This window comes from Dipodomys spectabilis, unplaced genomic scaffold (assembly GCF_019054845.1).
Source record: "Dipodomys spectabilis isolate Male_0828 unplaced genomic scaffold, ASM1905484v1 ptg000059l, whole genome shotgun sequence".
Classification (NCBI taxonomy): domain Eukaryota; kingdom Metazoa; phylum Chordata; class Mammalia; order Rodentia; family Heteromyidae; genus Dipodomys; species Dipodomys spectabilis.
The window spans coordinates 4,896,060-4,921,704 of NW_024870736.1; the positions used below are offsets into that span (position 1 = coordinate 4,896,060).

The following is a 25,645-nucleotide window of genomic DNA, read 5'->3' on the forward strand; positions in this document are numbered from 1 at the left end:
ACAGATTTTTGTGCTGTTAATAATTATGATCAAAGTCTGGGCTCAATTTGTATGTGAAATTAACTCATAGCAAATATTCCCTTCAAATGTATTAGTAGCACATGTGCCAATGTTTTCATATAGAAGTACAGTTCCATAGGTGTATGACTGACAGGAAGACTCTTGCCTTCATAGTGAGTTGCTTTTGTAGTGAGAAGTTCTTGGGTTCCAGACCTACCTCTGCCACTTCTGTACAGGTGATATGTCACTTAGACTAGTAAAACGTCAAAGGAGAGAGGATAATACAATTTGACTTGCTGGGGCTGGAATTCTCAGAGGATATCAACAAAATCACAGTATGTAACTTGGCCTATCCAGAGGAAGTCATATCCTAGCCTTCCATCCTCGCTTTCTTTGGCCCTGACATTATGAACTGACTTTCCAAATTCCTAAGTCATCACCAAAGACCCACTCAAATGCATGCTCAATAAACCACTTCAGGCTTGTGGGCAGATAAGGGATTTTTTTCTCAGAACTTCTACTCCTCTTTGTTTCTTCCTTGAGCCAGAATTCTTCTCTCACTGGATTGCAATGACAACAAATATTTATAAAATAGTCATATCTCATGTATATACTACATACTGCTAATGCATAGTGGAATGAATCCACTTCTGCGCTCTCTAGCACCTGCTCCTTAGTCTAGCACAGAGCAGTTCAAGAAACAAGTAACTCATTAACTATCTGCCTTACAAGATGAACTTTATTATAAAGGGAGAAGGCATTTAAAAAGTCATTTATAACCAGGTGCTTGTAATCCTAGCTAGTCAGGAGGCTGAGATCTGAGGATCATGGTTCAAAGCCAGTCCAGGCAGGAAAGTTTGTGAGACTCTTATGTCCAATAAGCCACCAGAAAACTGGAAATGCCACTGTGGCTCAAGTGGTAGAGCAGTAGCCTTGAGCTGAAGAGCAGAGGAACAGTGCCCACACCAGAGTTCAAGCCCCACAACCAACCAAAAAAAAAGTCATTTACAAAATACTTGCTAAGTAAAAGAATAAAAGATAAAAGAAGCTAACAGGAGAATATAGTTAAAGTATGTTTTATGAATATATGAAAATGTCACAATGAAACTCATTGTCTTGTACAATTTAATAGAACAAAGTTCTGTGCTAACAGTGGTATTGAGAAATAGGTTCTTTCATAGAAGCATTGGCCTTGCTTCTTCTGGGACCAAGCAGCAAGACAAGCTGGGAAAACCTCTAGCTTAGAACAGGAAGACTGATGATTTCTAGGACCCTATTCAGCTCACATTTCCATATGAGACAAAGGCAACAGGTAGAACATCTGTCTAGCATGCATAAGGCCATGAGTTTGACTCTCAGCGTAGAGAGAGAACAGGGGAAGAAGGAAGACTATAAAAAAGAGGAGGAGCAGGAGACAGACAGACAGACAGCAGGTACAAGTAAACACAGAAATGGAATCAGCTGAAGCTGGGTAACAATAACTCACACTTATAATCCTAGCAAGAAAGAATTAACTGGAGGAGAAAGGGGTAAAGTAGTGCAGTAGTGCAGCTCACTAGACACTAATGAAAGGAACTATATAACTTGTGGGTGGAGACAGGAGGGAGGGACTGGGAGAGAATGAGGGAACAGAAGATACTGTACAAAAGGAAATGTGTTTATTACTTGACTGATGTAATATAATCCCACTGTACACAATCTTTATAATAACAATAAAGTAAATTAATTAAAAAGAATGAAAGAGAGTGGAAGAAAAAAGGAAGGAAGGAAGGTAGAAAGAAAAGGAAGGAAGGAAGGAAGGAAGAAGGAAGGAAAGAAGGAAGGAAGGAGAGGAAGAATGGAAGGAGAGGAAGAATGGAAGGAGAGGAAGAAAGGAAGGAGAGGAAGGAAGGAGAGGAAGAAATGAGAGGAAGGGAAAAAAAAGGAAGGGAAAGAAAGAAATCAACTCTTTTAAATCCCAGGTGGAAGTTAATGACCCTAGGGAATGTGAAGATCTCCAAGGTTTCACAATGTTTTTAAGAGTCTTCATTCTGGAACGTTTACTCCTCAGATACTCCTCTAAGAGATAGTTATCAGTCTTGTTGTTCCTCTTTCTCTGGCCTACCTGCTCATTCCATGATCCAGAGTAAACCCACATCTTATTTAATTTACCAAGGAAGCCCCAGACACCACCAAGCTCTACGTGATGACCAGTGAAGAGGCCCAGTGATCTCAGGATTCAGAATAGTGCCTTATATTCTCTCCCATCATTCTGTTGCTAAGAGGAGAATGAGATCTAAGAAAGTTATTTTGGAAAATACCCAACTAGTAGAGCATCACATCTAATCCAACTAAAATCAAACATAAGTTCTGCATTTCCTTACTAAATAAAGTCAACAAACATAATGACTGAAAATATCCTCGTTAGACCTTGTGTAGTGGGTATACTTTAGAGATTGGCATTAGTCAGGGGCAAGTTACAGATCATTATGTTCACAGGGTGTGTGTGTCTGACACTACAAAACCTATACAACCTCCCAATGTATTTATGGCAAGTTCTCACAACAAAAGAAAGATGGCAATATGAAAAGGTAGCAATCTATGCAAAAGTGGCCTCAGCTGGCAACAAGAACAGACTGGGTGCTGTGTCCTCCACTAAGTCACCTTAGCTTTGTAGATTTAAGAACTGCCTTTGATCAAGCACCCACCAAAGTCTTGCTTGTAGCTCTCTGGGACCTGTAGTCCATGGAACAGCCATGGAATCTTAGGCAGTGGTGTGTCACATAAGTATGCATATACCCACACAAAGTTGGCCCTAACAAATGAGCATCTGCACTGTAAACTTTTGAACCTTCATTCCCTAAACATAACCATGAAATTTTTAGAGGGCTCTATGCTAAATGCCCCAAACTTGTTTTTTTTTTGTTTTTCGTTTGTTTTTGTTTTTTTTTTTTTAACCAATGCAGCTCATCCTATGCCTACTATTCAGTAGCTTATTCTCTAAGAATCTTCAAAATTCCATATTCCACAACATAACTACACTCTCTCAGCTCCCTCGCAATAAAAACAGATGTTTAGATTCTGGAAGTTTTGATAATTGATGTCAAGTACCCCAGTGCTTTAAATACATTGAGATGTTGCTGGAAATGAGCAGGACATCTCTATAGAGAAGTGCTCAATCTATGGCTTCCTGGAAGCAGGGCTCCAGCATTGATGTAGCAAGACTAAAACCCTTCCATTTAAAGGAGTTCCTACTGTTCCATATCCTGTCCAGCCCAGAATTTCTTCCATTATCAAGTAGGAGTGCTCCTCAGGCAGTGGATCAGCTCAGCTTATCTGCTTAACCCTATACACAATCTCTCCACTCACCTCCATCCCTCCTATCTGCGAGGGATCAGGGCCAGCATCCTGAGGAGCTGTGAAAGACTCGGGTCATCCATTAATTACCTACTGGCTACCAACAAATAATTTATTTAAATTGGAAGAGGTCATGGCTTTTGGAACTTCACTTGAAATTTTAGATAGAAGACAGTGAAAGAAAGTCCAGAAGCTCCTGGGGTCCCATTGGATCAGTTCAAGCAACCTTTGGGTACCTCCTATTTTCCCATACATGCAATCAGAGAAGCTATATGTTTTATGGTTTAGGAATGTGCTCATGAATTACCTTTGAAAAAAATGTGTAAAATAAAAGGGACAGTGCCAAACTGTTAGGCTACAAATTGTAGTATAAATATTGGAACAAATAAAACCACACAGTATTTACTATCAAGCTGAGATAATAATAGCATCCAAAGACCATATCAGGATGTATTGAAGATTCTCAAAGGACAGGCTTTTGAAAAGGACAGGCTTTCCCCAAAAGATGTTTTGGGGAAAATAATAAAAGCCATTTAAAAAGAGACACAATTTCCTTTCCTTTCCTTTCCCCTCTTTCATTTTCTTATCTCCCCCTTCTTCTCTACATTCTCTTTTCATCTTGTCTTTATAGATAAGATGTAGAGGAAATAAAAAAGAAGAATATATAGATTATTAACAATGTGGAGTGGGACAGTTTGCCCAGGGATCTGAGGTTTTATGCAAACAGTGGCCTCTTTTTACTTGTGTTACAAGCCCACCTGTCTTAGTAGACAGTTGGGGTTTCCTGTGTGTGTGTGTGTGTGTGTGTGTGTGTGTGTGTGTGTGTGTAGAAGGGGGTTGTCTGGAACAGGTAAAGGATGGAGTTGTCTGTGTGTGTGTGTGTGTGCGTGCGTGCGTGTGTGTGTGTGTGTGTGTGTGTGTGTAGAAGGGGGTTGTCTGGAACAGGTAAAGGATGGAGTTGTCTTATTTCTAACACTCCAAGGTAGAGCCAGAAGCCAATGGTTCAAGCTTGTAATCCTGACTACTTATGAGCCTAAGATCTGAGGAACATGTTTCGAAGCCAACCTGGGCAGGAAAACCCATGAAATTCTCACCTCCAATTAACTATCAAAAAGCCAGAAGTAGAGCTGTGACTTAAGTAGTAGCCTTGAGCAAAGAAAACAACAGGCCCTGGGTTCAAGCCCCACGGCCAGTAACAAAAAAAAAAAACAAGAAAAGAAAATATCAATAAGGTAGTTCTAGGAGTGAGAGGAGGAAGGACTTCTCTGTAACATATTGAAGAAAACCTCAAGCCTCATTTTGCGAGTTAAGAGGAAGTCAATATTGATCAGTTTAATTTAGCCTATATCTTAATCATAAACTACCATTAATTGATTGAAAATCAGAGTAACTGTAAACAAAAGAAATGTTTTGTTATACCCAATAAAATCATGCTACAACACAATTTCTAGCACCTTAGTGAAAAACTGTGAATTAAACAACAGAAAGTATGACCTCCCCAATTAAGAGGGAAGAATAAATTAGGTTCCTTCTCTGCTTGATTTTCTGGTTAATATTACTTAATAGAATTATTTATCCTCCAGTTCTACTTGTTTTAGACAATTTATACTAGCTAAACTCTGCTCTTAATGGCTAAAAAAAATCTTTAAAATAAAATACTAAGTAAGTACAATACTGCTGTTGTATAATATGAATTTCAATGAAGACAGCTTGAAGTAGGATTATTTCTTTCAGAATAAGGTACTCCTCCCTTTCCAATACCCTACCCTAAAATAGAAAACACATGCATCACAACCACATATATATTATTTTTGAAAAAGAGACCATTTGGGCTGTGTTGAGGCTAATGAACAGAAATAGATTTTAGTCCTGGTCAACGCCTCAAACCGTCCATCAGGGTAAAATCGAAGATGTTTTTGGAATTAGTGTACAAGTAGACACACCCTATTTACCCTCAAACCTAAAACAGCTCTACACTAACTGGTGTTCCACATAGAGCAGCCCTGGAAAATTATCAAGGACAATTTACCTCCCATTACTTTTAATTCTGTAAACAAATAGTAGATGTTTAAACTTAAACAACACCAAGAATGAGCAGTCTGAATTCTTAAAATTCCAAAATACGGGGCTGGGAATATGGCTTAGTGGTGGAGTGCTTGCCTAGCATGCATGAAGCCCTGGGTTCAATTCCTCAGTACCACATAAACAGAAAAAGCTGGAGTGGTGCTGTGGCTCAAGTGGTAGATTGCTAGCCTTGAGCAAAAGAAGCTCAAGGACAGTGCCCAGGCCCTGAGTTCAAGCTCCAGGCCTGGCAAAACAAAAAACAAAAACAAAAACAAATTCCAAAATAGAACTAATTTAAAAGGAATGACAATGGATTTTATTTATATCTGTTTTGTTGGGGATAGAACCTAGAGCTTCATGATCTAGGTTGTTAGGGACAGAACTTAGAACATCATTGCTTTACCACTGAACTACACCTTCAGATCTGAAAACTAGGTATTTTTTTGCTTTTTTAGCTGGTCTAGGTCTTTACCTCAGGGACTGAGTGCTGTTCCTAAGCTTTTTTGCTCAAGGATAGCATTCTAACAGCTTGAGCCACAAAAGGCCCTTCTGGTCTTTTGATGAGTAATCAGAAATAAGAACCTCATGAACCTTCTTGCTCAGTCTAGCTTCAAATCATGATCTTCAGATCCCAGCCTCCTGTATAACTAGGATTAAAGGAGTGATCCACTAGTGCCTGACTGAAAATTAGGTTTTAAGTGGCCTTAAAATCTAGGGAGAACACAGCATGTGTTTATTCTTTACCATTTAGCCAAAGAATTTAGCTAACAATGCAATGGAACACAGAAAAAGAACACACCCTCTGCCAGGCCACAGACAGGGCGTAAATGTAAATTTGTACTGAGAACAAAATCAATACTGCCAGTAATCACAGAGTATACTAATGTCAGATAATATGACTGCCTTAATGACAGATAATATGTACAACCGCGACAGGAATGAACACAATGCCATGCACACACAATACAAATGAACTTATTATACACACACACACACACACACACACACACACACACACTACATAATTCACAATACAATTACCTCTCTCTTTCTTACCTCCAACATGGGTCTGGCACTATCATGGACAGAGAGAATGTGTGTCACCTTGTTCTTGCTCAATTGTTCCATGTCTCTGGCATCTGTCATTGAAGATAAGAAATGGACATTTTAATATTTCCTATGAATTAAGTGCTCCTAAATTCTAGGCAGGATACAATAAAGCATGACTGCTAGACTTCTTTCTTAGAACTTCATAATTGATCATATCTAGAATAATAATCTAGATTTTCAAAATTGAATGTTACTGTATTTATGTATTTATTTTATTGGATCATTTCTTATCCAAAGTATGAATTTAAAACTTTAAATATACTTATATTAATAAACATTGTATTCATTGAAGTTGTTAAAAGGAACCTCACATTATTTTTTAGTAGATTGTAAAGTTATAAACTGACCCATAGACCAGACATGAGATGCAGATTATAAAGATGTTTAAAATATTTTAAAACCCAGTTTCCTCTCAAGGATAAGTAATGTAAGTTTAAACTAAATGCCAAAGACCCACAGAGACACCTACAAGTATCTTCTTACCCTGTTATCAAAAGCAGACACAGTTCTAGACTAAGACAGGACTGTGGTTTCAGAATTGCTCATCAATGATCATTATTATGAAGCAAAAGAGATACCAAAATTATATTCCTTTCCTAGTTCCTACCTGTAAAAAGAATATCTGTGATGTGGTCCCTAAGTCATAAACCTTTGCTCACTTATGAAATGGGAACCTGGCAAGAAAGAAGGAAATCACCTTTCCTGTGTTGCTGGCCACACCAAATTCCTCAAAATTATGTAGGGCAAACTATTATTATAGAGTTTTTTTAAAAAGCAAAAAAACATGATAAAATGTACTTATTTTATCATGTTTTTAGGGAATATTTAATGACATGGAAAAATGCTCAGGTTATGTTATGCAAAGGGATATAGTAGATACTAAATCTAATCACAATATAAACTCAAATTGTAAAAACATATCAGGCCAAACACACATATTGAGGGGACTAGTATTTAGACTTATGAAGGAATGGGGTAACAAGTGACTTTTTCTTCATGTGTGTGTGTGTGTATGGCCTACATACATGGTTCTAAGAGTTTAATAAAGCCATCCGTAAGGGTTGTGTGAAAGGCCAATTGCTGGGCCTCAATTTATTTCCAGGACTACAGGTCTACAGTGGAATGAAATTTCTTTTTCTAAGAAGCTCTGAGGATGAAGCTGAAATTAGGAAATGGTGTTCTAAATATTTAACAATGTCAGGAAAAAAAGTCTTTAAAAGTAATATTAAATACTGGTCTTTATGTTAAGACTATTTCCCTTGCTCCAATCATACTGATCTTCAAATGCTAACATAAGTAGTAGTGATCATGCACAGGGCAATTCTTGTTTCCTACAACTACGACATTTAGGGTACTAGCCAAGCAACCTGTGAATTACCCAGTCCTATAATATGAATCTAGAATGTCTCAAAGGGCTATTTATGAAAGGCATGGTCTTCAACGTCATACAATTAAGACATGGTGGAGAACCTTTGAGAAATAGGGGCTAGAGGGAGGTTTTAGTTTACTGGGGGTGTGACCTCATCACAGGCCTAAAAGCACTGAGCCAGCCAATCACAGACCCCTGAAACTGTGAACAGAACTAAATACAAGAAAAGAAAAAAGAAATTTTGATTCATTGATTATTTCAGGAATTTGTTATAAGAAAAGAAAGCCAACACTGATAGGAATAAGGATTAAGATACCACAGGCAGCCAGTATCACCTTCACCAAAATGTGATTTTCCAATTGCCACTCTCAACAGGTAGTAAAGTAGGGGAAAGATAGCTTAGATGAGGTGGGTACCTCAGGGGAACAGATTCATGGTGATGCCCCAGGATTCTTCCAGATTCCCATTCTGCCAGGATTTGAATGATAATAATCCACAGTTGTCTATATACACTATCTGCCCTCCACGTGTACAGGTCCTGTATCCATAAAACATGTATAGACTTTTTCTTGTACTAATTCCCTAAATGATATAGTATTAAAACTATTTACATGGGTATTAATTAACAAGTAATCGACAGATGATTTAAGGTATATAAGAGAATATATACAATAGGTTCAATACAAATACCATTTTATATAAGAGATTTGGTGGTGTAAGGGAACCAGTTTGTTTTCTGTTGGAACCAGTTCCCAACAAATATCAAGGAAAATGTACTTACTGTATGTTTTTATACGACAGTTTGTGAAGTATAATTCACATATGATAAAAATCCCCCCTTTGAAGTGTACAATTCAATAGCTTTTAGCACATTTATGTGACCATCATTACAATCTAATTTTAGAACATTTTCATCTCCCATGAAATACAATTTTATAACAGATTAACATCTTTTTTTTTTTTTTTTTTTGCCAGTCCTGGGCCTTGAACTTTGGGCCTAGAGTGCTGTCCCTGAGCTTCATTTTGCACAAGACTAGTGTACTACCACTTGAGTCACAGCTCCACTTCTGTCTTTTTTGAGGAGTTTATTGGAGACAGAAGTCTTACAGACTTTCTTGCAGATTAACATCTTAAAAGTTAATCTAAGGATTAAAATTATATATTAAAAAGTAAAGACAACCACTGGATATCACACATGAGTTAACAGACTGTTGGACTCCTGAGAAAAGGGAAGCAAACCCTGGGCTAGTGCTGCTTTCCCGCCTGCATACTTTCTGTTCCCTCAGAGTGCCCATCTGTGTGGATGTGCAATTTGGGATTACCCTTTCCCACAAAATACAGGCTTGTGTGCAGATTGGAACGTGTAAGGATTATCAACACTTCCTTGCTTCCTTGTCCATGTTTCTTGAGTATTAAACTAGCTCTGCACAGGCTCCTCCAGCTGGTACCACTTAGCTTTTTGGAAATTTCCAGGTCCATTCATACCTACTAAATGATTAGAATCTATATTTTATTAAGGATCTCTGAAGACACATATTGGAATATAATAATGAAATTCCCCTCCATATTTTAAGGTTTTTTTAAAAGTTATCTACACCCTACTCATGAAGCCCAGGATGGGCTGAAATGGATGACCTATAACCTTGAACCCAAGAAAGTTCTCCTTCTCAAATGCTAATGCTAATTGCCAGAAAACCATCCTGAGTCCTTGGTGATCATGAGATCATAGACTAAATGAATAAAACTAGTACAGAGACATGTGCTGATACGTTGGCATGATCACCTCAGAATGTAAGATCATAGGAAGTTTCATTCTCTTTAACATTTTTTTTTTGTTTTACTGATCATCTCATGTTAGTTTTATGTGCTTGTGTTTGTATGCACACACACACACTGATAATAAGACTCAAATGCAGGGCTTGGGCGCTATCTCTCAGCTCTTTTTCCCAAGGCTAACACTCTATCACTTGAGCCACAGCTCTATTACCAGCTTTTTGGTGGTTAACTGGAGATTAATGTCTTATACTTTCCTGTCCAGGGCTGGCTTTGAACCATGATCCTCAGATCTTAGCCTCCTGAGTAGTCAGGATTATTGGCATGAGCCACTAGAAGCCAGCCCATGTTACTTTTACAATCAGGAAAACAATAGTGCTTTCAAATACAAATGCATTTATAAGTGAATAAATACTTCATTGGCAACTTCAAATCATATTATTTTCCTCTCTACCAATCCTTCCCCTGGTCCCTGGACTCTTGATCCCTCCTGCCTTCTATTTTGTTTACCATGGAGGACCTGTGAAACAAATGTCTCCTTCACACAAGTTGAGCACTGGGACAACAAAATGTATCTGTCTATTCCCTCAGGGTCATCCATTCCCTTCCTGGCTCACAAGTTCCCAAGAACACTACTGAGACCTCACTGGTAGAGCCTGTGGCTTTGCAGGAAAATGTGGTTCTTAAAGGGCAAAGTAAAACCACATGCTTACTAAGGGTGAGAATCAATACTTTCCTTCTTATGATCCCATGAAGAATGGCAGCACCACATCTAAGGTGTAAGAATGCTGGAGTGGCCACAGAAGTCAGCAAAAGCCAAGCAGAGATGAAATAGAATTAACAAAAGTAGCTAGGTTATGCTGATGTTGTGAAGCAGTAATCCTAGTAACTCAGGAGGCTGAGATCTGAAGATCACAGTTTCAAAGCCAGAAAAGTTGACAAGATTCTTATCATCAATTAACCACTAAAAGGCCAGAAGCAGAGCTGTGGATCAAGTGAAAGAACCTTAAGCAGAAAAACAAAGAGATAGTAGCTGAGCCCTGAATTCAAGCCCCAGTTCTGGCACAGAAAAAGAAAAAGCATATTAGAGCATTAGAACTATTTGGCAGTGCCTTTCAAAGCACCTGCAACAATGCTTCAGGTACCTGGGGTTGCCAGGAAGGATAGAAGGAGAAGAAACTGCAAGGTAAAGGAAGGATGAAAGAATTATATATGTAGTTCTAGTATTTATGTAGCCGTCCCATCTGATGTGTTCTGAACATTAGGCTATTTCAAGTCATTTGGAGGCAAATAACTTTACCTCTAAAGTTGAGAATGTGCTGATGGACAGGAAAGAGTTCAATCATGTTATGCTCTTCTTCCCATTAATAAATTAATTTAATAACAACTATAGTTCCTATGCATTATAACATCTAGTTATGAATTCATTGCTTATGGGTTCGACATGTTTTGCTGTACCTCATTTTTCTGAGCTGTAGAGTGAGAAGAACAGTAAGAATATCCCCAAGGTATGGTAGCAACTGAATGATAAGAGCATGGCCCAGTGCCTGGCATGTGGTAAATATGTAATCACTGTTATCATTTGTTAAGGTTTGGATGTGGCTTGCCTTTCAAGGGTTTATGTGCTAGAAACGTGTTCCCTAGTGTAGTGGTGCTAAGATGGGGGAACCTTTTAAGAGACATGACTTAGTAGCAGGTAATTAGACCACAGGAAACTTCTCTTGGGAAAGATTAGTTCTGGCTTGGGGGAGTGAGTTAGGTCTCCAGAGCCAATTTTTATAGTGAGGCCCCCTCATATATTAGGGCCATATCTCTTCCAGATTTCTCCCAATTTCTCCATCATGTTGTGATGCAGGCAAGGGGTCATTGTCAGGATGCTGGCACCATGCAATTGGTCTTCCAGAATCACTTGCTGAATAAATTTCTTCTCATAAAATACCCAGACTCAGCTCTTTTCATATAGCAACACCAAACAGACTAAGCCTTAAGGTTGTGGAATGGACATGTGTCACTGCTGTTTCAAAATCCACACTTACTACAATAGTACTGGAACCTACTCTCCTCCACCTGACAGCCACGATATGTAAGATCTCCCAGGTTAAGCTGACAGCACCACTTCACATTCAAGGACTCCACCCCATCTGAACCAACAGGACCCCATTAACCCAAACTTCTGTCTCACTGGCAGATATGGAACTAAAGCTCTGAGACCTTGAATATCCTCTCTATGCACAACACTACAAATACAGTGCTTGAGCTTGTTCTCATTCCTCTGGATTTTTGTGGACATCCTCAAACAATGAGAGCTTCCTCTGACAGCTGACACCCATATTTACCTGTGCCAAATTGTAAAAAGCAAAGAACACCACCTTCCAGCCTAGAAGGAAGAGGCTCTTTCCTGCTCCTTCCTCCCCTTCCTATTAAATCTCTGGGCAGAGCTAACTACAGAATCATGCAACTAAGGAGCTTCCAGTAAACTATTGAAGACTTGGTTCCAAAAACCATTGTTGGGGGAGGGGGGGGTAGGGAAGATCATCAAATATTAAAAAACTACTATAATTACAAAGTTGGGGAAATATGTCCTAAGAAGCTGCAAAGCAACATGTAAAGGATCCCACTAGAAGGAAAGAGAGTTGGGAAAAGGGAAAGAGGAAGAATATATGAAGGGAAGACAGGAAGGAGGGCAGAAAGGACAAGAAGAACTATTAATAGGAAGGGAGGAGAAAGATGGGACAGAAGAAGTGACTGTTCATTTTTATTTATGCATTTCTAAGCTGATTCTTGTATTAAAATTGTTTAGTTGCAACTTAAAGAAGAAAAGTAAATAAATAAAGGAGATGAATAAAAGAGAGGCCGTGTTAAAGTGTACATGTCAGCGACATTCACTTCCCTAAAGGAAGAGGTTGCTATCCTTGCTCACATATACTTATTATAGACTTGGCAAGGTGCTTCAGGAATATCTACATTGCTCTCAAGACAGCCCCAACCCACAGCAAGGGGATCAGACATGACATTAAAATGGCACTGCCTTCGCCAGGTACCAACCACTGAGCATGACCTCACTAGTTGGGTGGTCCACACCATGGCTCAACTTGTTTATCTGTGAAAATATCATGGCCTTGTGATCTTCCTGAGATTTCAAGACAAGACATTCAACATGTTCTCTGCTCTTCAGCTGTATTCCTGTGCAGAACCTAACCTGGATTCTGACCACCTGTGGATGAGGACACTTGTTTACATGACATGCTCCCAAACAAGCTTGTAGAAGGAATGAGCAGGTTAATGCCAACAAAACAGTTGCAATGCTTACTCTCCTTTCAGCTTCTTGTCAGTACACTGCATGATCATTCTTTTCTTTTAGATAAGCCTTGCACATGATGTTTAATACATGTCTTGTGAATCAATGACTGTATGACTACATACTAATATCAGAAAGAAACAGCAAACATGGACCATATGCACAAGGACAAGTTACAGTTGCTTGCAATGAAACTCTAACAGATGAAACCACAAAGCAAGAATTCTGGAACTGTGAAGGGTTCTTATGACATTGAATATTTAGAAGACAGGTATGGATTTCAATATTAAGTTTCAGCTATTTTCTTCATGCTTACACAATGCTCTTTAAAAAAAGGTAGCATTCTCTGAGTCAAGTTAAAACTCATATACCATTGGCAAAAGTACTGAATGTGGTCAACATTTATTAAAATACTTTCCAACTTTCTTTACCTAGCAATTCTTTGTCAAAGAATTTATCTAAACTTTTGTTTTCAAACCTAAAGATACCTCCCACAAAAACAGTAAATTTCATGAAAGCACTAACTCTAAGAGATTTGTTCTGTTATTATATCCTAGCACCTCTCAAGCTACCTATCCCAAAGCTTACTAATTTAGGAATTCCAGTACCCTTTTAACTATGTTGTAGAAGCAAATAAGAGCTATTAGCTCTCTATGCTCAATTCTCCGAGACCAATTATCTATGGATAGAAAGGGTAAAGGAAAAAGACAAATATTATGTGGAGAAATCTTGATAACTATTTGGAAGGTCAATCTGAACCTAAATTCACAAATTCAAACAAAAACCTCACAACAGATAGGAATGGTCTTGACTAAACTTCTAACATATACATATACGTATACCCATATATATATATGCATGTGTACACATATACATATGTATAACATATATAAATGTGCATTAATATATGTATGTATACATGGGTATAGATAAATGCATGATGCATGTACATACATAATATACATGTGTGTGGATAAGGCTTAATTCTTTCCAACACAATGTGACAGAGTTTACTACAATTTTCCTAGGTCTGCTATCCTATTAATTGCATCTCATCTCAATGTTCAGGAACCACTGTTTTCACTGTTTTCTCAAACTTGGAATGCCATACAGCAGGAGGACTAGCCTCTATACACTCAAAAGGCCTATGATCATCATCTGATTTGTTCAGTGGATAAGGAAAAGTCAATAGCTGACTTCAAATCACTAAATACTGAATAATCATAGGGTGAGAAGTCAACACTAGCATAATCTATTGTAGTGGAAACTGCCACTTATATTTCCTGATTATTAAAAAAGGTAGGCTTCTAAAAAAAAGTAGGCTTCTGAAAATTTGCCATCAATAAGTAAGTCAAAAGTGGGAAAAGAGAGTAACTATGTTATGTGTTTGCTAAATGTGCCTATTACCCACCATCTTTGATAATAATAGTCCAGCAAGCATAGGGAGTTAATAGGTAAAGTTGGAGCCTAGGTATCCTTACAATTAACAATGGGAAGAGTGTCACGGCATGGGTGAAAATGGTGGCTATTTGAAGAAGAGACATGTGCAGACAGGAGTCTATACTCTGCCTGTGAATCTCATAGGAGAAGTCAACTCTTTAAAAAATGAATTCACCCTTTGTGGAAACAACTCAAGTGTTCACCAGTAGAGAAATAGAAAGCAAAATGTGGTCATGTTAAGTTTGCTTTAAAAAAGGAAATTCTGACATTTGCTACAATGTGGATGAAGTCAAAACATTATGCTTAGTGCAACAGTCCAGTCATAAAAGGACAAATGCTGTATGATTCATAATGCCAAGGCAGGGCAGTAAGGAGTTGGTGTTTAATGGTGCAGAAGTTAAATTTGGGAAGAGGAAGATGTTTATGACAACACAATTTGTTTTTTTTTGGTCGGTTGTGGGGCTTGAACTCTGGGCCTGAACACTATCCCTGAGCTCTTCAGCTCAAGGCGAGCACTCTACCACTTGAGCCACAGTGCCACTTCCGGTTTTCTAGTGGTTTATTGGAGATAAGAGTCTCATGGACTTTCCTGCCTGGGCTGGCTTTGAACCATGATCCTCAGATCTCAGCCTCCTGAGTAGCTAGAATTACAGGCGTGAGCCACAGGTGCCCAGCAACAGCACATTTTATGCTGTGTATATTTACCACTAGAATTAAAGAGAGAGAGAGAGAACTCACCTTTGAAGTTGCCAATGTACAGACCAGGCAGAATCTAGGAAAGAAACAGAGACATGAGTATCACATTCTCAAAGCCCATGCTTTTGTTAGCACAGAGGTAGAAACCCCAGCCTAGCATACTTTAGCAAAGTGTAGGCACTTTTCCTGGAAGGGGACAGAGAATCCCATTTATATGCTCCGGTCCATACCTGGCCACTAGAAAACTTGCTCAGAGAGTCTTTGGAAAGATACAGAATATGTGCTTCAAGTTACTGAGCATAAGCTAGAGATGGTGCTCCTGAGCATTCTGAGAACCCACCTTACCCATCATATACTTCTTTCAGCCTTGTTATACTTTGTCCTCTGCTGTTGAAGGTCGATGGGCATGCTAGGTTTGCTTCTAGGTGGGCCAACTGCTAAGTCATCCCTGGGGAGGTATTTTCTGAGCTCTAAGCATCTAGACCATTAAGCAGTGTGGTAGCCAGATATAAGTAGGTCTGTCTTTCTGCTGGGTTAGAAAGCTACTTTGGCAGGTACACCTTCCTTAGCTCCAGAGAAAATGACCATTGAGTTGCTGCATTTATGAATTGTACAAATATACACAAATGAAGAATAGACATTTGCTCCAGAACATCTACATATGGCAGTGGTTCTCAAACCAGATATCCACTAGAACCCCAGATCCTGTTAAAAATAGATTTTTAAGTGAGCATCAGTGGCTTATGCTTGTAATCTTAGCTACTCAAGATACTGAAATCTGAGCATCACAGTTTGGAGCCAGCCCAGGCAGAAAAGCCCTTGAGACTCTAGTCTCCCAATCAATCATCAAATAGCCTGAAAAGGAGCCATATTTCAAGTGGTAGAATATCAGCCTTAAGTGAAAAAGCTAAGAGATAGTGCTCTAGTACTGGCAAAAAATAAACCAACAAATGCCTGGCCACTAGGAACTTTGCTTAATTTCCCCACATGGAATGTTTAACAGAACTGAGATGCAAACTGAGAACAGTATTTTTCACAAGGACCCCATAATTTGCAATGTTCCAAGGTATCTTCTCTTTGTAATACTGGTGTTTGGAGTCTGAACCTTGAACATGCAAGGCAAACACTCTGACACTTGAGCTAACTCTCACCCCGAGGTAATCCTTATTTTGCCAATCCTTTGTATGGACACTGTAAAATCCATATATGGACATACACTAGAAGTTAAAAATATACTCACATCCTCACTGCCATGATTTCCAAGTGCATACCTCTCACTGGCTTCACAGAGGTCTTGACTGTACCTTCCTGCTGGCTTGTGTATGTCCCTATTTTTGTCTACTCCCATTGAGAAAACCTGTGTCATGACAAGTAGCCTGTGTCATGTTTTTACATGCACTGACTTTGTTAGTCATCTTTCTGACAACTAGCTGCTTTGCTACAAACTGCCAGCATGTGTTGAATCACTGCAGAGGCTCTGTTGTCATCTGTCAGAATTGCAGGGTTAGACTCTGTACAGACATATAGAGGTCATAGCATGCATAGATCAAACCAGAACAGTTCTGGGAGTGAAAAGAAACACTGTTAGTAATTACTCCAGGACAACTGGCAAAACCCAAGTGATATGAGCAGGGGACAATAATCACCCTAGCTGCCTTAAAATGTGGGGGTACCTAGAAGGTGTCTCATGGGCTATTAAGGTCATTTATTGCCTTGATGAAGTTGCAGCAGGAAGCAGGAAAGTCTCTTTCTTAGCTCTGTAGCTAAGAAAAGGTGAGACCATATCTCAGGGAGAAAGAGCACTAGCCACTGCTAATAAACACTTGGCAGGTGTTTTTTGAAATCGTATTTCTTGAAATATAATCAATTTGTAAGGTCTCCTAGGAGAAAAGGTAGATAATTCATCATTCCTGCTTTAAAAGATAAACAATGCGAGTTCATCTTAAGAGATGGATCCAGTTGTTCTCTAGTAGTTCTTGGCCACCTGAAACTTTTTCACATGTGGCTGAGCACTTATCAAGGCCTCCTCTATGACATTAGTTACTAAAGAACATAAGACACTAGAGATTGTTTTTGGCTGATAGTGACAAAGACTCTCTGATCAAACAACAGACAAGTACCTGGGAACTATATTCCACTAGGCCTGGTCCGTAGTGCACATTGTTCCAAGTAAAGAAAGAATTCTGCTAAACTGGGTTATAATCTACACCTCTCCCCACACCTTTTGGCTTCTCTTCCTCCACCCTTGATAATATAAACTTCCTTTTAATGATGTTTCATTTACTCACTCCTGACATACTGACAGCTGAATTCAATCCCCCTATTACACAGACTTCAATAGTCTTCCTTGTCATCTTTAACAAGTACTAGAATAGTATATTTTTGGTAATGACTGCAAATAACTTTATCTCCATATAGATGATAGTTATAAAGGCAATGTGACCATTTATTTGCCCAATATAATAGCCATTACCATATCCACCCCTATGAAGGATACCAAGGGAGAGGACTTGAAAGGTAATTGGACATTTTTGTTTAGATGCTGTGTGCAGATTCTACTTCAGTTTGCCTTAAAAAATAAACAGGGATCATTTGAGGAAAAGATCATAGCTCATTTTTTGTTTTTCTTCTCTGTATTTCTACTGCTTTGCTATTAAACATGAGCTAATATAGGTTGCATTATTTTTAGACAAAAATAAAATTAGGGCATGAGAGCACAACACTTATGAGCCCTAGTGCTCCAGTCTATGACTTTATGACTTACAAAAACACTTGGGAATGCATCTTTAGTCCTGTCTTCAACTCTCTTCTGGAAGCTTGAAACATCCGATTATCTTCAATTTCTCTTGCCTTTATGGTACTGTCTTCCAGCCTTTATGGTACCTTCTTCCAATCACCTCAAATAGAAAACCTGGAACCTATAAGCACAGTGGTCCCTGACTTCTAACTCCCTACCTTTACCTATTGGGCAAGTATTTCATATCTCTCTCTTCAGGCTGAGTCCGGAACCCCAATTAGTAGCCACTGGACATATTCTCTGTTGCATCAAATAAATGTTCTGAAGTCATATTCCACTGCATTATTTCCAGATCAAAATGTTAATGGGAAACCCCTTCCTTAAGAAAATAAAGACCAAATATTTCCACCAAATATTGAGCATGGCTTCCACAGTGTAACAGCTTTCTGTTGCTGTGACAAAATAGCTGAGATAAACAACTTGAAAGGAGGATTAGAGTTTTCAGAAGTTTTGGTTCATGGTCACTTTGTCCTATCATGTTGGGTCTGTCGAGTATATTATGTCATGGTGGAATCAAAGTATAGTGGAAGAGGTCTGTTGACCTCATGTTGCCTTCAAGGGCATGCCTTCAATAACACCACTTTCTCCAAAAGTTTTCAATTTCTCAATAGCACATGGAGATCAAGCCTTTAAAGAGACATTTGAATTCTAAGCCACATACACAAGATATTTCCAAATCTCTCTATTTTTGTCCGTCACGGGGCTGCTTAAACTCAGGGCCTGGGTGCTGTCCCTGTGCTTTTTCAGTTAAGGGTAGTGCTCTACCACATTAAGTAATAGTGCCACTTCCAGTTTTTTTGGTGGTTAATTGGAGATAAGAGTATCACAGACTTTCCTGCCTGGGCTGACTTTGAACCACAATCCTCAAATCTCAGCCTCCTGAGTAGCTAAGATTATAGTCATGGGTCACCAGCACCTGGCTTTCCAAATCATGTCTAAAGGATTTCCCTCTTCGATGTCATCTCTAGCCAAGTCCTACTTTCCTAATACCTCTTACTGGTCTAATCTTGCCATATCACTTTTTCTTGCTCCCAAGAGTTTCTCACTGTCTGGAATTCATCAGCACTTAGGCATGTCTAAAAATTTTAAAAATTATTATAATAGATATTTCTGTTTATTCGTTTCCAAGGTTCTGAAGCCCTTTCCTAGGTTTGGGGAACCATGTTCCCCATTTTCCCTTAGGAATTTTGGTGGGAAATATACCCCGCTCTTACTACAGAGGTGGCAAGATACCAAGCAATTACTTACATAAGATTTTTCAGTTCTGGCCTAAGTGTGCAACTCAAGGGTAACAGATCACTTCACTTGCTGCAAACAATAATCCAGAAATATTTAGAGCATCCTTTTTTTTTAACAGCAGAGGCAATGAGTTGGTGGCACATTCAACATCAACTGGCTATGATATCCACATTTTGAGGCAACCCCAGAAATATTCTCTCTTATCCTACAGCTTATGAAATCTGCTCTAGGCAGAGTAGTCTGAATCTTATTCACCAGCTTCCTAGTCATCTGCCCAGTTTACCTAAAAGAGCTGCATCTAGATTCTCCTGCTTATAACCAAGATCCCTGGTATAGACTTTCTACTTGAAACAAAAAGGCACAGATGTGGCAAAGCTACCCAGACCTTGAGGTGAGTAACAGGTATGACACCCATTCTCATTCTACTTCTGTCAACAAAGGCCTCTCCACCTTGCAATAAGCACCTCAGATGGCACTCTAGCACATTGGAAATCACCATGACCAAAAAGGCTCTTTCAGTCTCTGGTCATTCCTGTCTCATTAATATTTGCATCTATGCCTCAATAACTGTTTTTGAGATTTAGTGTGTTACCTTTGCTCTGCTTCTTAGTATCTCCCCTCTGAATTTCTATACCACTGAACTGCTTTATTCTAGTCTTGTTCTTCCAAAGAACCCTTTGAATGGTCTCTATCCTATATAAAGTTAACTGTGTGATTCTTGAGCTTCATTCTTTTCAAGGCTGTAAACAGCTTTCAACATGAAATATAAATCTGTGCCTTGGCAGTGACCCAGATTGAGCCTCTCATGTTCTTATTCTCAGCCGCTGCCCAAGTGCTTTCTCCAACCTTATCCACATTTGAGAAGTTAACCCTGATACAATGGCTAGCATGGCCATATGGAGACACAGAAAGGAGCCCCCAAATGTCAGCATTCAGGTTTTATGGAAAATAGGCTGATTTTTGAAAATACATTTTAAATCAAATTGCTCATATATTGATATAAACCAACAAAATACATCTGAGTGCTGATTATGGCCTGTGAACAGTCAATCTTTGACATCTAGCTGCTTCTTGAATCTTACATGTAAATACACTCATTTGACATTTCTGAAGATTTGGTTCTAGCACCCTCAAAAGACAACAAAATCCATGGTCCCTTAGGTAAAACAGTGTGGTCTTTGCACATAACCTACACACATTCATTCACCAGTATACTTTTTTGGTTTTTGCTTTAATGATAGTGGTGTCTGAACTCACGACCTTGTGCTTGTTATACTGGCACTCTACCACTTAAGCTAACCCCCCAGATCTCCTTTTCACTGGAGATAGAATCTACTAAACTTTTTGCACATGCTTCCCTTAAACCACCATCCTCTGTATCTCAGCATCTGGAGTAATAGATTATATGCATCAGCCACCAACACCAGAGTCTAGTACATTTTAAGTCATCTCTAGGTGACTTATCCTTATACAATTTAAATGCTATATCAACAGTTGTCACCTTGCAACTATCCAACAACAATTACTCCCTGTACATGGAATAATTAGAAAAGTAGTCAGCACATGCTCAGAACAGACACAAACATAGGCCTAATTACACAGCGTAGGAAAGAGACTTAAGGTGAATGCTGCAGAAAGACCAGACACTATGAAATGGAAGAGGCAAGAGCAAGATGTGAATTACCATATGACTGCATTTACGTGGATTCAACTTAGTATAGCATATCCAAGGTTTTTTTTTCCATTTTTTTAGAAGTTTTTCTTTTGAAATATACTTCCTTAAACTTGTGGATGCGCAACATAAAGAGTGGAAGAAGGCAAAGCAAGGAAAGAAGGGACATGGCTGGTAATGCCCAATGAAAGCTAAGCCAGAAAGATCAAACACTTCCCCTTTTCCTTGAGTGGGTTTCCATGTAGGAAATAGTGACAGGCAATATCAGCACTCTGGGACCAGTATGGAAGCAAAACAGGGGCTTAAATGGTTGTTGGAGCATAGTACTAGGAAAGTAAGACCCTCTGGATAAAGAGATGAGTCACTACAAAAATCTGGTTGGGTATTTTACCTGTCTGTTAATTTTACTGGACACTGGTGGCTCACGCCTATTATCCTAGCTATATAGGAGGCTGAGCTAAGGATCACAGTTTAAAGCCAGCCTGGAAAGTCCTTCAGACTCTTATCTCCAATTAATCATTAAAAAGCCAGAAGTGGAGCTGTGGCTCAAGTAGAAGAACACTGGCCTTTAGTAAAAAAGCTCAGCAACAGTTCCTCGCAACTGAGTTCAAACCCAAACCTCACATGTGCAGGCACACGCGCACACACACACACACACACACACACACACACACACTCTCTCTCTCTCTCTCTCTCTCTCTCTCTCTCTCTCTCTCTCTCTCTCTCTCTGAAGCAAGGACACAGTGTCCACTTTAACATTCTATTCCAGACCAGGAGAGTGAGCTAGAATTTCAAAGGCTGGAAATAGAAAACAAATTGTTCATTCCCATTTATCTTCCATACAGAATTACTAAACAAGATCAGGGAAGGGTGGCAGCTTCTGGTGAGGGCCTTCTGGTGCATGTAGAAGAAACATAAGGTGCATAGCTAACGTATTCCTGTGAGAAAAGTATTAATCCATCCCTTCATGTTCCATTTGCCTGTAACAGGTCCTATCACCTCTTAGCACCAATACTTAAAGAATCAAGTTTCAGTATGCTTTTTGGGGGGGGGACTAGGCATATACAAACCACAGCATACCATGTTCCTGGATGATATCCACCAAAGCCTAGAGGTAACCAATGAGTAAACTCACATAGGAAGAGGTTCTCTGGAATTCTGCTTGTCAAAGAGAGTCCTGTTTTCTGTTAACAGACTGTCTAGGCACAGGTTAAAGAAAGCCAGAGTATTTATGCAGAAATACTTTCAGCTTATACTAAAGACATACCACAGTGACAACTCCTCAATCAGATTTTTTCCAACCACATATATACTGTATTAATTTTGTCTGTACAGAAATATAAAAAACAAAATACTTAGCTTCAAATAAGTGTCCAGAATAAATAAGTGTTCAAATAAGTGTCCTGCTTCTAGGCAGGAAATATTTCTCTTAGTATTTCAGGATGCCATGGAATTTAAGAACTCCAGCCAAAGACATGTGAATGATAAATTCCTGGTCAAGGAGCTATTTTGATGCCACATGTTCCAGGTGGCTGGGTGCGGGAGGATGGGGGTGGAAATCTTAATTCTTCCTAGGTCAGAAAAGACTTTCTGGGTTACAAATTCAGGGATCATAGGGAAAGTTTTGGTGGATTCCCTGAAGAGTTAAATGTCAGAGTCTTCCTTAATGTCATTTGGCCATAGTCTTAACCAGTTTGTGTTTACAAAGGGAAGAATCTGAGAATACCCTGTGTGCCCTTATAAACACTACCTTGAGCATCTACTCTGTCAAATATGAAAATTTAAGACTGAAAGGAGATCTAGTATGGTGGAAGGCTTGAGACAGGAGAATCACAAGTTTAAGGACAGTATGGGCAATTAAGCAAGACCCTATCTCTAAAGAAAATAAAATGGGACAAAGATGTATCTTAGTGGCAGTGTTTATTTAGCAAATTCAAAGCCTTGAGTTCAATCTCCAGTACCCCTACTCTCTACAAAAAAATATAAAAGAGAAAATATTTCTAAACTGATGCATTTTAAGACAATGAACACCATTATCATCACTGAACAATGGCCATTTGTTGAAATTAAGATTCCTGAGACCAATTTGGGCAGCAGATTCATCATATTTGTCATATGTATTTTCTACTACTGGATGTAGCACAATGCCTTGATAACAGTGGTTGTTCAAAATACAATTTAATAAACAGGTTACTGGATAGAGGAAGGCAACTAAGTCACGGGAGCCAGACATAAGAAGCAGCATATAGTGACACAGAAATACCTTCCTCTACTGAAACAGTACTTCCCAAACTGTTAAGCTCTATTTCACTTCTTGATCTCTATTCAGATTCACAGGCCTGAGGAGATACTGTGATAGATCAGTGGTCCTCTAAATGGTGACATATTTGTCACCATCCAGGTAATATCTGTAAATGTCTGAGATATTTTTGGTTGGCCTAGTGGAGAAGGATGCAAATGATAGAGCACAGGTCTGGGATGTTGTTAAACTTCCTAGAATGTGCATGATAGTCCCCACAGCAAATAATCACACAATTCAAAATGTTACCTAGGCAGTTGCTCTCTACCTTGGAGTATATATTTCCCTTGAACCATAACTTTCTTAACTGTACTCCCTTATATTCCCAAAGGAAAGCACCATTAGGGGTGATGAGGAAGGCACGCATGTGCACCCACCAGTGGGGCGTCCCTTCCACCCTCCCCCCCCACCTCGCCTGCTCAAACTCAGGCCAGATCTCTGTCCCTGAACTTCTTTTTGCTCAAGGCTGGCACTCTACCACTGATCCAAAGCTCTACTTCCAGCTTTTTCTGGGTTGTTTATTAGAGATAAGGGTTTTATGGACTTTCCTGCCTAGGCTGACTTCAAACCATTATCTTCAGATCTCAGACTTCTGAGTAGCTAGGATTACAGACATGAGCCACCGTGCCTAGCTGGAAATAGCCATTCTAAAACAGTTGTCTTCCTTCTTATGCCTTTCTCATGGCTGAGTTGCCTTTTTTTTTTTTTTAATAAGGTACTATAGAACTTTAGAGTCATGAGATGACAGTAAAAACAAAAGGTTTTACATATAGTTCCTCTCCTAAAAGAGGTGAAGAATTCAGACTCTTGAGAAAACTTAGGAACTTTCAAAGGCTCCACAGAAACATGACATTTCCATGTAATAGCTGGTTTCATTTGTCCCTAATCTTATCAGAAACTGAACTGAGCTCTTAGTGTACTGAGGCACTTAGCACTAGGAGCCCAACCACCTGGCATTCATGTCCAGGCTTTTCCACTCACCACTGGATGACCTAGATGGGTCTCCCAAACTCTGTGCATCTTATCTCCAAAACAGTCATAGAATGAGCAGCACCCACTTCATAGGGTTTGGATAGGAGCAAATGAATGAGTGTGGTGAAATACTCCAAACAAGGACCCATACACCATAAGCTCATTAGCAATTGGAGTTTTGGTCAACTCAGAACAAAAAAGAAAAGACAGTTTTAGCTGCCTACCTTTTACCATTTCCTTATCAATCACAAACATAAAAGAAGGGAAGAGGACCACTGCCTGTTCTATAATTAATCTGAATCTCTAAGGCTGTTTTCAAGATATTTTTCAGGGACTTCATAATTCACTTGGAATGAATAAGACAGCTTCTGCTGTCTTAGAAATTTGTGTGGGATTCCAATCTGGTTCTGCCACTTCTTGCATTAGGACCTTAGTCATTCTACCTAGTCTCTCCAAGCTTCATTGCACAATCTGTACAAAGAGGACAAGACAGTCTAACCTCATGAGTCTATGGTGAGGCTTGGATTTTATAAAGTGCAGATATATGAGATAAAGCTCAAAAACTAGCAGATTAAACTACTATGTTGGTATCACAATTTCCTCTCATCTTTAATTGGACAGGATATACAAGGCTGTTCCTCTCCTACCCTCTGTATAACAACCAGAAAATTGGGATACTCCTATGAGAAGATCTACCATGGTGATGTGAAATGCAAACAAAAACTGCTATCCCCAAAGCAGTTGGAGTAGAATCTGTATTGCTTAGTTCATAAGTTTTCTTTGGCCAAGGGTGACCAATTTGTATGAAATGAGAAAGGAATTTTATTCCAGGAACCTGAGAGCTCACTCACATATTCTGACATATTTTCCCACCCCCCCCCCCCCCCCCCCGTTACATTTTTTGTCTTTCTAAGGACTAAGGACATTACCTTTTAATTTATAAATGTTCTTAGAAATGCATTTCTTTCCCCTCATTCTGAAAGCCAATCCATCTTTTGTCTTTTTACAGCTGGGAATAACAACAGCATAACACATAAAAAAAAGCATTAGTTGTGGCTCTTGGTTGCTGGCTTCTAACAATTTACCACTATCCAACTTTGTAATTTGGGGAAATTTCTTCTGATCTCAAGTTACATATGTTTATCTAACAGGATCTTTTGCCTGAATTGGAGAACCCTTTCAGGTGGCTTTAAACATATCCTCTACTTCCACATTCTCCTGAAACTGCCTATCTTCAACTTTGGCCCTCTAGTCTTTTACCTTGCTTGCTTTCCTTCCTTCCTTTTCTTTTCTCTTCCTTCCTTCCTTTTTTTCTTTCTTCTTCCTCTCTCTTTCTTCATCTCCCTCCCTCCCTTCCTTTCTCTCTTGCTTTCCCCCTGCCCCTCCACACTCATGTGTCTTTTTTAAGGTTTTTTTTTTTAAGCCTTCTAAGAATCTCCTTTAAACCAGCAAGTACTGGTAGCTACTGAGTACTTAAATGTGGCAAATCCTCAAAGAGATGTAATTCCATATAAATTTAGGTAAGTCTATATTCATTCTGTATCTATATAAATATATATTTCATATAGATACCATACCAG

The 25,645-nt window shown here is 39.1% G+C and overlaps 1 protein-coding gene across 4 annotated transcripts in view; it reads right to left on the bottom strand.

Moving 5' to 3' along the window:
* The window catches only part of Dusp22 (dual specificity phosphatase 22), a 97,780-nt gene that overhangs the window by 68,809 nt on the left and 3,326 nt on the right, over nucleotides 1-25,645 (bottom strand). For 3 of the 4 annotated variants that reach the window (XM_042680330.1, XM_042680328.1, XM_042680331.1), the window contains exons 2-3: nucleotides 15,129-15,162; nucleotides 6,457-6,539 (exon numbers count right to left, since the gene is read on the bottom strand). In XM_042680330.1, the coding sequence (XP_042536264.1) occupies nucleotides 6,457-6,539; nucleotides 15,129-15,162 (117 nt within the window). The remainder of the gene's footprint in view (nucleotides 1-6,456; nucleotides 6,540-15,128; nucleotides 15,163-25,645) is intronic. The other variant, XM_042680332.1, reaches the window with a different exon arrangement.